This window comes from Apaloderma vittatum, unplaced genomic scaffold (genome assembly GCF_000703405.1).
Source record: "Apaloderma vittatum isolate BGI_N311 unplaced genomic scaffold, ASM70340v1 scaffold22322, whole genome shotgun sequence".
In the NCBI taxonomy this organism is placed as follows: Eukaryota; Metazoa; Chordata; class Aves; order Trogoniformes; family Trogonidae; genus Apaloderma; species Apaloderma vittatum.
In genome coordinates this window covers 46727-62604 of record NW_009704515.1, presented here as the reverse complement: position 1 = coordinate 62604, position 15878 = coordinate 46727, and the positions used below count along the sequence as shown (strand labels likewise).

The 15878-nt window shown below is 35.9% G+C and overlaps 1 protein-coding gene across 1 annotated transcript in view; it reads right to left on the bottom strand.

Moving 5' to 3' along the window:
• Positions 1-15878, bottom strand: part of LOC104270660 (CUB and sushi domain-containing protein 3-like) — a gene marked incomplete at its 5' end in the record, with an annotated part of 64456 nt that overhangs the window by 16959 nt on the left and 31619 nt on the right. Inside the window, 2 exons of the mRNA XM_009865081.1 lie at positions 3432-3553; positions 15073-15197. Of these exons, the coding sequence (XP_009863383.1) occupies positions 3432-3553; positions 15073-15197 (247 nt within the window). The remainder of the gene's footprint in view (positions 1-3431; positions 3554-15072; positions 15198-15878) is intronic.

Here is a 15878-nt window from a genome sequence, read left to right as displayed (position 1 = left end):
CCCCATGAGGTCACTGGCCATTGAATCGTAGAATAGTTTGGGTGGGAAAGGACCTTAAAGATCACCTAGTTCCAACCCCCCTGCCATGGGCAAGGACACCTGCTCAAATCTCCATCCAGCCTGGTCTCAAACACTTCTAGGTATGGGGCATCTACAATCTCTTTGGGCAACGTGTTCCAGTGCTTTCCCACTCCCATGGTGAAGAATTTTTTCCTGAGATCTAATCTAAAACTAACTTCTTTCAGTTTAAAACTGTTACCCCTTGTCCTATCACTACACTCCCTGATAAAGAGTTCCTTCTCTTCTTTCTTAGGCTCTCTTTAAGTACCAGAAGGCTGCTATAGGTTTTCCTTCCGGTCCTGTCAGAAAACCTGCTCCAGTGTGTACTCCATAGGCCACCCACAGTTCCTGCCAGAAACCTGCTCCTGTGTGGTATCTCTGTGGGTCACAGCTTTCCTCAGGGCACATCTACCATGCAGCATGGGGTCCTCCATGGGCTTTACAGGGTGGATATCTGCTCTAGTAGAGACCTGGGCTGAAAGGGGACAACCCACATCACCGTGGTCTTCTTCATGGGCTGCAGGGACATCTCTGCTCTGGTGCCTGCAGCACGTCTTCCCCCTTCTTCTCCTCTGATCTTGGTGTCTGTGTGGTTGTTTCTCTCACATTTTCTCATTGCCTCAGGTGCTGTTGCACAACATTTTTTACCCTTTGTTAAATATGTTATCACAAAGGTGTCACCAGCTTGCCTCATTTACTCAGCTGTGTCCTGTAGTGGGTCTATTTTGAAGCCTCCTGGAACTCTGTCCAACATGGGGGCAGCTCCTGATCTTTTCTCACAAATGTCACCCCTGCAGGCCCCCCACTACCAAAACCTTACCATGCCAATGCAATACATAAGTACTAATCAAATTAAATTGAGTCATGCATGCACAGAAATATTTTACTTAATCAGCAGAGGTTCGACCTGTGAATTCTGGTTCGGTTCCAAATAATAAAACTGGGTATATGCTTTTATATTTTTATGAATCAAGGCCCAGAACTGTTTTCTTGAAATGCTAATATGTTATTTTGTAGTATTTACAATTTCAGAAAAAGAATCCAACTTAACTTTTTAAAGTCTTTTATCTGAACTACTGTAGACACGTCCTCTGACAAAAGAGAGGGTTTGTTTTCTTTAGAACTAGGATTTATGCTAACAGCTGCACCTCCCAGTACAAGAGAGATATGCGGCTACTGGAAACAGTCCAGTGAAGGGACACTGCAATGATTAAGTTACTAGAGCATGTCTCATATAAGGAAAGGTTAAGAGAGCTGAGCTTGCTCAACCTAGGGAAGAGAAGGCTCAGGGGCATTTTAATGTGTATAAACACCTGAAGGGAGGATGTAAAGCAGATGGAACCAAACTCTTTCCATTGGTGCCCAGTGATAGGATTAGAGGCAATTGGCACAAACCAAAACATAGTAAATTCTCTCTGGACATCAGGAAATAGTTTTACACTGTGAGGACGACTGAGCAATGGCACTGTTTGCCCAGAGAGGTTGTGGAGTCACCATCTTTTGAGATACTCAAAGACTGACTTGGGAAACTGTCTCGAGTTAGCCCTGCTTGAGCAGGCTGTTCCAACCTCAATCATTCTGTAAATATGAACTACACTGACAACCAGAGATAAAGTATTTGTTCACATCTTAATTTCTGACACCTACCTTTAAATTCAAATTTCCTTAAAAGCAGAAACTGGAAATTTGTAAAGAAAATAATACTGAGGAAAAGTGCTTTTGAACATTACCGTGAAAAATATCCTTTTGATTGAAACCAAGCTCTGAAGTTTCAAAGATAAAACTACATCACCATGTAGTGAATTGGCAGGAAGAGGAGGAAGACAGGATTAAGAAACTAATACTTCTGACCAAGTGTAATCCCTAACACTCCTTAAGACATTAATATCTTAAACTTGCAGTTACCTGTGATTTGCTGGTAGATATATACTGGTTTGAGAGCTTAAAGTTTTGCTTCTACAATTTGTAGAATGATAAAATCTTATCTGACCTTTTGGTTACATAGACATGCCTTTGCTGCATTTCAGAAAGGAAACCATTTTATTAAAAATATCACCAAAAATGTCTTAAATTCATTTTATAAAAGGAGCTCACTGGTGGTTTTCAAGCCATTTAGGGCACCCATTCAAAGTATAAGAGTTGCATTTAATTTCCTCAAACAGTACAATACCAAATTCTGTCTACCTTCACATCGGACAGAAATTTCTCTCAAAAATTCTAAATGTGCACAGATTTCACCTTGCTCACTAGAAGTTTTTGATTAAAGAATGCAAAACATAAAGCTGCTTTGAGCCAGAAAAACAGATGCTATTACTTTTTTAACATTTTGCCCATCTGTGGGGCAGACGGACTCTTGACACATTTTTGATGATGGATAAATTGGATTAGGAGTCCTCAGAACAAGGACAAAGCAAACAAATAAACTTCCCTCCCATCCCCCCAAAAAACACCTCTACCCTCTTCATTATGAATATTCTAATCACTTGATTAAATATCCTTTTTTCTTCTCCCAATTTGGAACATCAGAGTAGCTTTCACACAGGATTTTGTAAGATTAAAGGCAGAAATGCACTGAATCCTATGATAAACTCAGGTGTAATGGGTTATGCCTTCTAGGCCTCTTTGATCAATAAATGAAGTGTGATGCAGATGGTAATGTAAGACAGAAATTAGGAGGTACAATATACCCCTGTACCAGCAAACACAGATGTTGATAGTCCTTTATAAAACACTCCTGAGCTGTACAGTTAATTTTTGTTTTATTACATCTAAACAAGTCCATTCCACCCGGCTCTTGAATTTAAAGACAACTGGTGTCATAACCTAGCTTTATTGCTCTACTTTGACTCACCTGGCATTATTGGAACTCCTAATACTTTTGCTTTAAAGTGTAGATATATTGGATTTTAAAGGCAGTTGTTCAGACAATGAAATAAATTACACAACTTTAGGCCAGCCCTTCATGAAGTGAAAGGGAATTCATGAACTTTAGTCATGTCTCACATAGTCCAAGGCCAAACATGATATAAAGAATATTATAAAGAAAATAGCTCTTAACAAAATATTAGTGGACCCATTACATTTTTTCATACCATTGGGTAGCTGTTTCTGGGAATTCATTTAGAGAATCACATAAAAACATCTGAGCATCTACCTGACATACAAAAAAATCAAAACACTCTTAGGTGAAACAACAGGTTTTAACATCTGTCCATACCCATCTAATATCAACCATTTCTTAGAAATATCTGTAATGAACCCAGTACAGCAGCTGGACTGTAGAGATAAATCATATTAGTGAAAAATGTCATGGTCTGTGTGTGCTTTTACTTTGTTTTTTTTTTAAAGTAAAGTGAGAATTTTAAACTTACCTTATTAGTATTGATAGCTGTGATGACCCACACACATTGAGCATTGCTGTCATACTGGAATGGAAAATTGGGTGATGTGAAAGTGCCTCCAGGTCCCTGAAGACTGGATCCACAAGTCTTGACTGCAAAAAGCAAGTTTACCTTTTAACACACATATAAAACACATGTACCAAGTACCAAGGTACCAAGGTCTAACTTATATTAAACAAGATATGAAGGATTAAAATGCCATTGATGAAAAACAGAACCACCTCATACAAGATAATAGAATATGCATGTTTAGATAGTCTCACAAACTAAAATAGAAATCCTTTTGTGTTCAAGCTTATAAACTTAAAAAAAAATACAAAAAACAACAATGTATTTGGAGTAAAAAGTGTAACTATAGCAAGTGAACTTAAAAACAATTCAGGAAGTATTTTTTGTCATCTTCACTAATGTCTTGAAAGACAAAAAGTTTCTATAGCAGAACAAAAAGATCATTTTTTACTACTATGCATTATTTGTGCACATGTATTGATGTATGGCATACTAACATTTTTTCCACTGTAATCACTATTCAACCCATTTAACCAAAGGCTGAAGGACTGAAAATTGTACGGGAAACCTGTAAAAGTTAGACTTACACAAAATAGTATTATTTATTTGTAAAGAATATACAGGGCATTTGTTTACAAATCAAAGTCTGTATGGTTATTTACAGGAGCATATCTTAAATAAAAAACCCACCACTATCCTTTATGCATCTCACACTACAAATAACGCAAAAGACAAAAACCATGTCCCTTCTGCTTGAGAATGACATTTTTGAGGCACTAAATTCATAGTCTGCCGAAGTCAAGAGAAGTTTTATTGTTGGTTCCCTGATATTCAGATATTTGCTGAATGCACTCCTGGTTAATTTTTTCTATATGAAGCTGCAGAACTGACAAGCAACCTCAGCTAAATATGAGCTTATCTTATTTCTCCAGTGATTATTACAACATCACCAATAAACGATAGAAGCTAAAGAATTATTGTTTCCTCTGTATTCTGACAGACATCTTGCTTAACTGATTAAAAAAACTCACAATAAGATATGTGAAGTGACAATAGATCTGTACCACACTTTGACAAAGCTCATTTATTTGATCAATATTGAACATAGGAACATTTATCTCCTACTGGATGAAAACTTGTTCCCTCTTCTCATTAGCTTTAGGAAAGAATGTTACTGTTTCCACCCAACCTGCGCCATATTTACACCTCAGAGACCAGTATGCTGGTGAAGAGTCTGTGCAAAGCCACGCCAGAAGCCTGAAATCAAGGAAAGAAGAAGACTCCTCATTTATGATCAGTAGTCGAAGCCACTGAGATCATGAGTGAGACCTGTTTTTAATATGAAATTGTATGACTCTTGCAGTATGTGTCTATGTGTGGGAAGAAAGTCAGGACAGGGAAATCAGTGGGTCTTCTAGACACAATCTGAACCTGTGAATCCATCCTTTGGGCCAAAGTTGAGACATAAAGCACATCTTTTCTTGCAGAGTTATGAGTTGTGCTTGCTGCTTTTTCTAAGAATAACTGCATAGTGGAAGTCTCAAAGGAAAGACATGTCATTCCATAGTGGAATGTCCTGAATAAGACTTTGACTCCTAATTCCTAGGATTCATACGCATTTGAAATATTCCTAACAGTCATTTGCTTTCAGTACCATAGTCTGAAATCCAGAACTAAAAAAAGAATACAATCACAAATTAAATCAACCACTTGATTTTGTAAAGTCCGGTTAAGGAGAGAAAAGGAGTGATTAAATATGAATCTTTATTCATTTGAAAACACAAACATAAGAAGCAGTAAATATCAAGCTATTAGCTATGCTTATTTACAGTATAGGAAGGCTTCTGGTACAGCAACATAAAATACTGAAATGTTGTGGGTTAATACTGAATTTCTTTGGAGTTAAGGGGAGAAAATGTATACCTTTAGGGTTTTAATGTCTATAAATGATTATCTCACTGCATTTGTCAAGTGACAGATGAAAAAAAAAATCTCTGTTTTCTGGTGGTTATCAGAGTACTTTCTGCTCAGTAATAACTATAGTGAAATCAATGTTCTACTGTCAATGTGGCAACGTAATATTCTAATAGACTAATAATCCAAGTTTGCTAATAAAACACAATAAAAAATTCCTACGTGATTTCTTTACACAGTAATTTATATTTGCTTCGACCTCAGTACTGTATCTTCTCCTTCAGTATCCTTTTTTTTTCCTTTTATCCCATTACCTGTGGTATTTATCTGAATAAGTATCATTTTGGTTTAAGACATTCTTTGACAATCCTTCTGAATTCAAGTAGATGCTAAGTGCATACTGCCTTTCGTGGCTCTGTGCTGATTCTTACAACATTGCAAAGAGCAAGTGAAGTAGATAAAAAAAAAATTTAACTGTTTCCACTGGATGTTGGAATTACTAACTCAGACAACTGATTTACAGAGCTCTTCACACAAGTAAGTCTATTTGACATGAGAAGAGTTTACAGATAACTTTAAAGTTGCAAAACTAAAAAAACAACCCAAAAAACATAATATCATGTAACATCTTTTCCTGGACTTCTTGAATATGTCCCTACTTATTTTAAGTATTTGAGAACCCTGCCGTACAGTTGCCGTTATTTAGTTGTCACCTACATAGGTGACTAGTTACCTGTTTCCAAAACACAATGAAGAACAGAAGGTTCATTCAGATTCATTCACCACGAATAGATCCTTCTGACTTAAGAAGCTTCTCTGAGTATAGACATATGTGTTACCGGAGTCCATCAAATTTCATTGATTACTGCCTCAGGTCAAGACTGTGGCAATACAAGCTAGGTTCAAATCATTGGCTGATATCTGAGCTGCCATATTTTGCAGAAATGGACATACTAAAAGTGTGAATATAGGGAAATTAGACAATACTATAATTAAGAAACAGATTAGTTCCATTCCAGATTAATCTTCTGTCTTCAGAGATTTCTGTACTGGCTTTGGTTCATTACTATTCAGCAAGAATTTGCTTTCTTTTTTGGAAGTGATCTAAAGGCATGAATTAGATTACTACTTCTCTGGAGATAATTCATGTGTTTGAAGATTAGTTCTGATTGTGCTCCTGAATATTTTATACAGTATTTGGAAATACATAAGCATAGAGACATGGATATTTAATATCTCCAAAAACAAACTCTAAATTTATACTAAGAACTTAGCGTCACAGATGTATATTGAACCCATTCAATTACTTCACTTACTCAATCACAGTAGTAACAGTTCACTAAAATACAAATATTGAGACCTATAAAATTTTACCCTTTAGTATTTTTCATAAAATAGGAATTTTACCACACCTCTCTAGAAGCAAACTGCAAGACATCAATATGCATGATCTACCATTTAGAGTTAACAAGGTTTTGATGTTTCTAAGTCATTATATTTATTGGAAGATAAAATTAAAGTTTTCTTATGCTACCAGACCAGATTTCAGATGCACTGTAAAAACAGAAAACATTTTACATGCAACAGACAAAAACAACTCATGAGATCTCACTGTCCTCTAAGTACAGACTCAGATCTTGGTATGAGACAGAAATCAGTAAACTGGTGGAATACTTTTGCTGTTCCTGTACTCCAGTCTGGTCTTCAGAAATTATGCCTAACATTATGCTGAGCTCTGGCATTTATGTCAATATACAAGATGCAGAAGATACAAATTTTTTCAGATAGTTTTCTCAAGTCTTGCTTAAATTAGTCAAAATTTAAAAACATAGACTGACAGCAATTAGCTTTTGGTGACAATTGCTTTAAAGTATTTTCAAAATTTTAGAAGTTTTAAGAAGTTTTCCCAAATTTTCCCTGTACGTAGATATTACATCTATTCACAACTACTTATCATTCAAATTAAAAACAGGAATATTTTTCATGCTGCACAGCATTAGCTGAGATACTGGACAATATTTAAGCTACTTAAGTGCAGTAATTTCTTCAAAGTTCTTTTGCAGTGTAATGTAGTAGATTTCTTTAACTTCACAAATCTGCAATGCGTAACAGCTTTTCAAGGGCAACATTATCACACATAAAAGCTTGAAGATAGCAATTTTTGGTGAGTTAGTTTTAAATTAAACTACCGTTTTATGCTTGGAGAGTTCAATTGTTCTGCCAATATAAACAGCAGTATGTTTAGCTTGTTAATGGTGTTCCAGTAATGTTAGTTCTGCATTAATGACTTTCACCACAAAGTATGCACTGTAATCTCAATTATCACCATGACTCTAGACAAACTTAAAATCATAAATAATCAGGAAGGACGTTTAAGATTTAAGCACACTCTTTATTCTTCACTCTTTGTTCAGGAAAAATACAACTCTTGTACTTCTTTATTTTAGTACAGCTTTTTTAATTTTGGTTATGTTTCTGAAAGAGAATGTAAGACTGTCCTAATGTTTATTTAATTTTAATGTAGAAGAAGAAGAAATGATAAAGACAAGGAAAAAAAAATGCTTAAATAGAGACAACATTGTAAAGAGGTCAAAATTGTCTAAGCAAATACTCATAGCCAGTAATATGAAAATCATATTTTGTTGAAAACTTAGTATAGAATGATGCAATTTGTAGCCATTGCCAAAAGACAGAAAATAACCACTACAATCAATACTGTCTTGGCACTTGATTAAGCTTGGAGGAAAAAGCCTTGGTGTACAAACTGGGCAAAAAAACCAATCTATTTTTTTCTGCAAATTTTGACTGAGGACGGAAGATGTTATAGCAGAGTTTTTAACCACCTTTCAAGAATTTATCAATCTGTCTGTAAAAGAAAAATTAATTAATACTCAAAGTATATTGAATTTGTTAAAATGAAAATAGTAACTATTTTATATTAATAAGCACCAATTAATTGCCTAAGAATAAAAATATAATTGATGACTATAAGATAATGGGATGAACACCTACATACCAAGCTATGGAAGGAATAGTATCCATAAGAAAGTGAATAGTTTTCACACTATAATCAAAGTTTTGCAATTACAGATTTTCTCTTTATTTCACACAACTAAAAGAAAACCTCACTGCATTTTTATTTCAGCTTTGAAAGCACTTAAAATAACCAGTAACATTAAAATAATCTAAAATTTTGACGCCTGCTGCTGGGATCCTGCATACGACTTCTCTCTGCACTCCTAAGAGCTCAGCTGACCTTGTCTAAAGGCAGGTCTGATGTGTAGCAGCTGTGAACTGCGACCAGTGGGCCTGATATTGCATGGGACAAAGCTATGGCGAGTCCTGTTAGTCCTTATTCCACTCAGGAGCTGCATTTGACAGCTCAGATGCGTGGTCCTTGCCTGAGCTACTTTGCAGCATGCCAGCATGAGCAGGTTGAGAAACAGGCAAGACCAGGACTTCATACTTAATCAAAGAGTTATCATCTTGTTGGAATTAGAGAAATGCAGTATGACAGCTCACATGACTGGAATACTGCAATGGATGGTTACAAGCTATCCAGAAAATGTAAAAAGGGTAGAAAAGGAGTGATCAATGACAAGAGGACAGTTCTCTAGAGAGCCTTTGTTTCAGAATCAGCAAGATGTCTATCAGAGGGCACCTCACAGTAGGTGTCTGATGCAGACCAAGCATTCACAGAATTCACAGAAGAATTCACAGAAGAATTCACAGAAGCCTTGGATCTGCAGGCCCCAGTCCTCCTAGGGGACTTTAACTACCCTAATATCTGCTAGGAAAGCAACACTGTGGTGCAAGAGCAATCTGGGAGATTTCTGTAGCAAACTTTGGATAATTTCCTAACACAGCTGCAGAATGTACCAAACAGGAATGATGACTACTTTAGACCTACTGCTAAAAAAATAAGATTTATTTAGAGTCATGACCCTCAATGTTGGTTTTCACTGCGATGACCATAGCATCATAATCATAGAGTTTAAGACCCTAAACGGCATGAGAAAGACAAGCAGCAGAATAAAGACTAGACTTCATTAGTCTAGTCCAACTCAACAAAACTGGTTGCCTCCTGTGATGAAAACCACACTCAGTAGATGAGAGAAGAGCTATAGACATAGTTTACCTTGAATTTAGGAAGATGTGTGACGGTGTCCTTCAACATCTCCTTCACAAACTCATAAAGCATGTTTGCGAGAGACAGGAAAGCCAGCCTGTACTGCAGAGTTCAAAGGACAGTGGTTAAAGACTCAAAATGAAACTAGCAGACAGTAATGAGTGGAGTTCCTCATGGGTCAGTAGTGGGACTGACAGTATTTAGTATCTTTTAAACTGATTTGAATGATGGGATTGAATGCACAGGCACCAAGTTTGCAGAGGGAGGACAGGTAGTTGCAGTGGAAGAAAGAGCCATTAGATAGACCTCAGTGGCCTGGAAGACTGGGCCAACAAGAATTACATGAATTTCAGCAAGGATAAACGTGAAGTGCTACACATGAGCTAAAGTAAGTCCCAGAAGTAGCACAGATGAGGACTGACTTTCTGGAGACCGGTTCTGCTAAAAGGCATCTGGAGGCTGTGGTGGACATAAAGCTGAACAAAGCCCAGCAAAGTGCCTTGGTAGCAAAGCAGACAAACTGTTGGGCTGTATCAGAAAGGACAGTGCCAGCAGATGAAGGTGTGTAATTATTCAGACCTAATCAGTATTTTTTAGGTCACATACAGAATACATTTGTGGTTCCTTCAGGTTAAGAGAGTCACGGAGAAATTGCAGAGTCCAGTGGAAGACCCCCAAGAATACAAAAAAAAATCGGCATACGAAGAAATACTGAAGTAACTAGGGTTTTTTTTGACCTAGATATCAGAACTCTCAAGGAGGAATTTAACCACAGTCCTTTGTTATCTAAAAGGTAGTTACAGAAAACATAGAGATACTCTTTCCACAGGGATACATGAAGACAGAATAAAAGGTAATAGTGACGAGTTTCTTCAGAAGAAACACTCTTCTTTGTACGATCTATTAAACATTGGAATAAGTTGCTGAAAGAAGTGGTACAATCTCACTCACTGAAATAATGAAGAATTGGTTTAAGAGAGCCCTGCTTGCAACAGAAGGTCAGATGATTGGTTCCTGATGCCCCTTTCAGCCTAGACTTCTCTGATTAATGAACAGTGTCTCAGCATCAAAAGAAAAGAATAACTGAATGAGGTTTCACAGAGGTTTGTCCAGGGTCAGGTTCTTTCAGTATTTTCATTAAGAATTTGGACAGCAGAATGAAGTGCATGCTTACTAAATCTGCACTAAACAAAGACCTGTGGAGGACTGCGAATATATTAGCAAACATAACTAGAATTAAAAATGAGAAATTGCAGAAGTGACATTAAAATAGCATGCAGTCCAGTAGAGAGAAGTATAAGACAAAGCATGAAGGCAGGAATAATCAATTCACAAAAAGAGATAAGGAGCATGTCAGTTGTCAGCAAAACTTCAGGGGTTACAGTAGCTCAGAAACATAACCTGAGAAAACAACATCCTGCAGTTAAGACAATAAAGCTGGAAGATTCACATATAGTTAGAGGTATAAGAATATTTAAAAATGTAAGAAGTAATTCCTCCTCTCCACTAAGCACTGGGAAAGCCCCTTCTAAAATATTAAGCCAATTTATAGAAAAGGTATTTTAAGAAAGACACAGATCCACTGGGAAAGTCATGAAAAAGGCTAAAGGTCTATAACCTTGGCCTGTGAGGAAGGACTGACCAAACGACTGATGATTAGTTAAAAGAGCAGGTATTTTTGAAATATACAATAAGCCTTTGAAAAGACTAGCTAAAGAATCTGCTTTTTATATAGAAACATATATTGAAATAAGTTGCTGAAATATGGTTCACATTTGAATTAGAATAATTCTTCTACCTGCAAGCTAACAGAAGGACTGGAGTGCTTGAGCAGGTTCTAAGACCGCTTTCCTTGGAAACAAATAATGTTAATCAAGAATCTTCTGGGAATAAATGCAGCTGGAATAAGGAAGTAGTGCTGACCTGTCAGGACCACTTTCAGCCTTATTCATCTATAATGAGTTACCTGTACCAAAAGGGGTGTGTACACATATACACACATATTGTTAATCAGCAACACATTTAAGATGCCCAGATACATGTCTGCATTTCAGAGAGAAGTGAGGCATAGGTGGATTTTTCAACAATGTACTGTAGATTAGTAAAGGTGTTTATAAAGGAAAGATCTAAAATTCGTAATGTGCATTCTGCTTGCATATTAATCAGATTGATGTTTACAATTGATCAGGTGAAAGATACTGAGTCCATGAATTCAATGCTGGTTTAAAATCACTTTAGTCAGTGAAATGAACTGACCAAAATAACAATATGAAGCAAAAAAAAATGCTCTAAATTTCAGAACCCAATTCAAATACATAGTATCACGTATTTTTTTAGCAGTAATCCAAATTACATTCTACTCTACCTACTAACTCGATGATCATGGTTTAAACCACAAATTGTCTCTCCTTTAGTTTTCTCAGATACAAAGAATTATTTCAAAACCACTTTTGCTTGCTACAGATTAGATGACCTTTTCCAAAATACTGAATTTGTCGCAGAACTTGTTGCTGACTTGCCAGCACACTTATAAAAGGCCTCATTCATAGATGTTTCACAGAGTCTGAGAAACAAGCAAGCAGAAAACAGGAGCAGCAGGCTTGAAAATAAAAAAGCTAATCGACTAACTGTGAATAGATCTATCTGTTTCATTTCCTGAAACGTAAATGAGAGGAAGAGATTTATCAACTGGCACATAGATTCGTAAAGTACGCAATTGTCTCTGCTTAAGCAAGCTGGCTTTGTAATAATAACATTGCCCTGTAGGGGTACAGTGGATCCCATGGCAGACATACTAGGAGGGTCTTAGTCCTGAAGTGTTTAAAAAGTCCTTCTTAAATGAAGTCACAGAAAGTCAATGTAAGCAGTCATATTATTACAGTCAAATGTATTAAGCACTTCTTGAGATATGAAATAACGAACAACTGCATAAATCTGCATCTTTTGAATAACAAAATTCTAACTCAGTATGCAATAAATGCCTGGGAAAAGATTCTCATGCCATTTTTTAACACGTTTTTTTCTTTCTTGGGAAGGATGAGAAGATATTACTTGTTCTTCTTTCCTATAACAATGGTATGCTACAAGATTTCCCAATTAAATTGGGAAAAATTTTAAAATCCTCAGCAGAATTTTAGCCTTGCAATATGCATTGAACTCGAAAAAGAGAAAGAACACATGTCTGAGAGGATGAATACACTTTAAAATTTCAATAAAATGCAGAAAGTCACTGGTTAATTTTCAGCTGCCTCTTGCCTACAACAAAAAGCCATGCTTTTCTCATACCTCCAGATTCTAACTTATTTTCAATACACTTTGTTCTTAAATCACAATTGGGCAAATTTTTTGATTTTTTGCCATATTTCTTCACCAGGTCCATCTACTGGACTACTGGTTTTCTGGGGTGATGTGAGAAATGCATTATAAAACATGAAAAAAATATAAACAATATAAGAAAAAAAAGAATAAATTGTTGAGAAAGAAAGAATAATTTGCTCCGACTACAAATAGATCTAGTCAGGATAGCTGATGTAACTTTAAAATTTTCTAGAAGTCAAAAAGTTCAGAAATCAGACCAACCTCCGAAGTAGTATTTTCCTGGAAACTACTCTTACGGTCTAAAGTATGTTGATAATCCACAATATTTGCTTCTATTTTGGAAGTGATGCATCAGTTTTCCTTCTCAAAGTCCTGTTACATTTCTCCTGTAGAAAATCTTCAGCCGTATTCCAGATTAACTTGCACAAATATGATTCCAGCTGGTATTACATGGTAACTCCTACGGAGAGTTGATCTTTCATTTTTGTCAGGACATATGCACTATGAGAGTAACTCCTGAGGATTTGTGATGCCAAATCAAAATGTATCTAACAGAATTGGAGAGTTCATCTTTAGAACTCTGGCCAACTGCAAGATATTAATGTAAGTAATTATTTATATTCACATGCCATTTTGGAAAAATTGCATCATTACTGTGGGATTTTTGGTGTGTGCACCATATAAACTATATAACTGAATGAAGAAAATTGCAAACTGTACTGTTCAAATAGGAAACACTACGTGATAAAAAGCAGCATTTTAAGTGAGATTTTAAAGAATAACAGGTAAAGTGTCTAATACACCACCTGTGCCCTCATTATCTGCAAAGCTGTATCATTTCATAAGAAAATATTAATTTCTTGCATAAAGTAACATTTATGCATGAATGTCTAATTTGTTTGTACAAATCATTTGTACACAAACATGCAAGTGCAACAAGCAGATGCACACATATTTTTGCAGCTACTTGCTTCATGTTACTACTTGATATTTATGCTACTTATGCAAAATTCTTTCAAAATGTTGATTGTATGTTCTGCGCATGAAACTTAGAGAAGATATAATTATTAGTCTAGAATTAATGTTTATATTCCAACTTTAGTATGTTTAAGAGTCTAATTGAAACATCTTGTTAATCAAAAGAACCAAAATTATAGCACACAAAAGGTACTTAAATCAGTAATTTTAATGTGACTAATTACACTCTAAAGCATTTCATATTGCATAAACTATAACATCTATACCATCTGTCTGGCTCTTCACCATATGGCATTGTATCTATTCCTAATAACTTTCTTAATCTTGGTCCTCTGCTTTTTGAGGTGGAATTGGCTACTTCTAGAAGTTGTTGAGTGTAAAGAAGTGAAACACTGTTCTTTTGGTTGTGAATCACATACTTTTTCTATGAATAATGACTTTGTGGATTTCTACTACACACCATCTGGATACCACCCTCAGCCTTTTTTGCCCTCTTCCACTGTTCAGAAACCACTCCAGGTTCTCTCTAGACATTTGTTTAAGTGTCCATAGCCTCGCATTACAAGGTAAATATCCCTTCTGTTTCCCATACTCAAGGGTTCTCTTTGAACAAACTGTACTCTCCAATATTGACCTTTGCTGTTATGCCAATTTACATGTATAGGTGCACACATATACTTCCATTATATATGTAGCACATATATATATACTAATACTTTCATTTCTTGATTCAGGTATTCATCATACTAGCCGTAGTATTTGGACATCAAATACATTAAGCAGAACGACTGTATGCTTTTCTTCTCTTACATTCTTCTGTGGTTTTTGCCCTTTATCCATTTAGTCAGGGTCAAACTCAGGTGTAGACTTACTTCTCCATCTCTTATCAATCCCACATTCAAGTCTTTCTCATCTACTTAGCAAATACATAATGAAGATGCTTCATGAAGTACTGATTGCATAGTGAATCACTGCAATTTTAAAATGCATCTTGGTGAGTCTTAATATTTAGCACTTAACAGATTTTCATCAGCTCATTATGAAGCAAATTGCATAATGTAAATTCCCAAGTAAAATAAGCATAATGAAATACAGTAGAGTTCATATTAAACAGTACAAGTGAGACTTTTTTTCTAGAAAAGTGAGGACACTAGTATTAAAACTACAGGTACATACAAAATATTAATTTAATAGAATTGGCTGTCAAACAACAGCTGAACGTGAAATGAATATATCACCATAAGGGTAAGAATTCCTCTTTACCTTTACACACAGGTCTGTGATCACTCCATGCAGCAAACACTTCAGCGATCCTCTGACAGGTGATACTTTTTGAACCTTGTAGCACATAATCTTCATCACAGGAGAACTGAACTGTTGCTCCCAAGCTAAAATCAAACAATGACATAAAAAGAAGAAGCATTTTTTTACCAATATGTATCAGTCAATTTTTCCATTCTTTTAGGTATGGAGGTCCTGGCAAACAATACAAACATGTAATCTAGTATTTTTTCCTCTTAGTAGTTAAAGACAGCAGGCTATGTACTGGTCTGGCCCTCTGTAGGCTCACTTTGGCCAGAGATGGTTTGCCTCTTTTTAACAGTCATCTGGAGGTTAAGTGACTATTTTCTGACATAACTCCTGACATCCATATAGTAAAGCTTTAACAAGCCTGGGCACTGTGTAACAAACAGTAGCTATTTACAGTAACTGAAGAGACAGAAATTTAAGCTAATCACCTAGAAGAAGAGCCACACCACAAGATGGAGGAAGAAATCTCCACTATAAAGATTATATTCTTCCCAGTGAAGACGTCAGGATATCGATGACTTCCTGTAAATGTCCCCCACCCCCCAATTCTTCTTGAGGAAGTCTGGGTTTTTTTGTCTTTAGAACCGCAGGAGTATTGAAAAGAGAAGAACAACTCCAGAGAAAAGGATTAGACACTATATCTTTGCATTTTTGAAAAAAGAAATAGTAATAGTATTAAGATATTATAGCAATAACTTGGACAGAAAATACATTATTGTAAATAGGCTAGTAATATCTGGGGTTTGTATTTCTGTTAG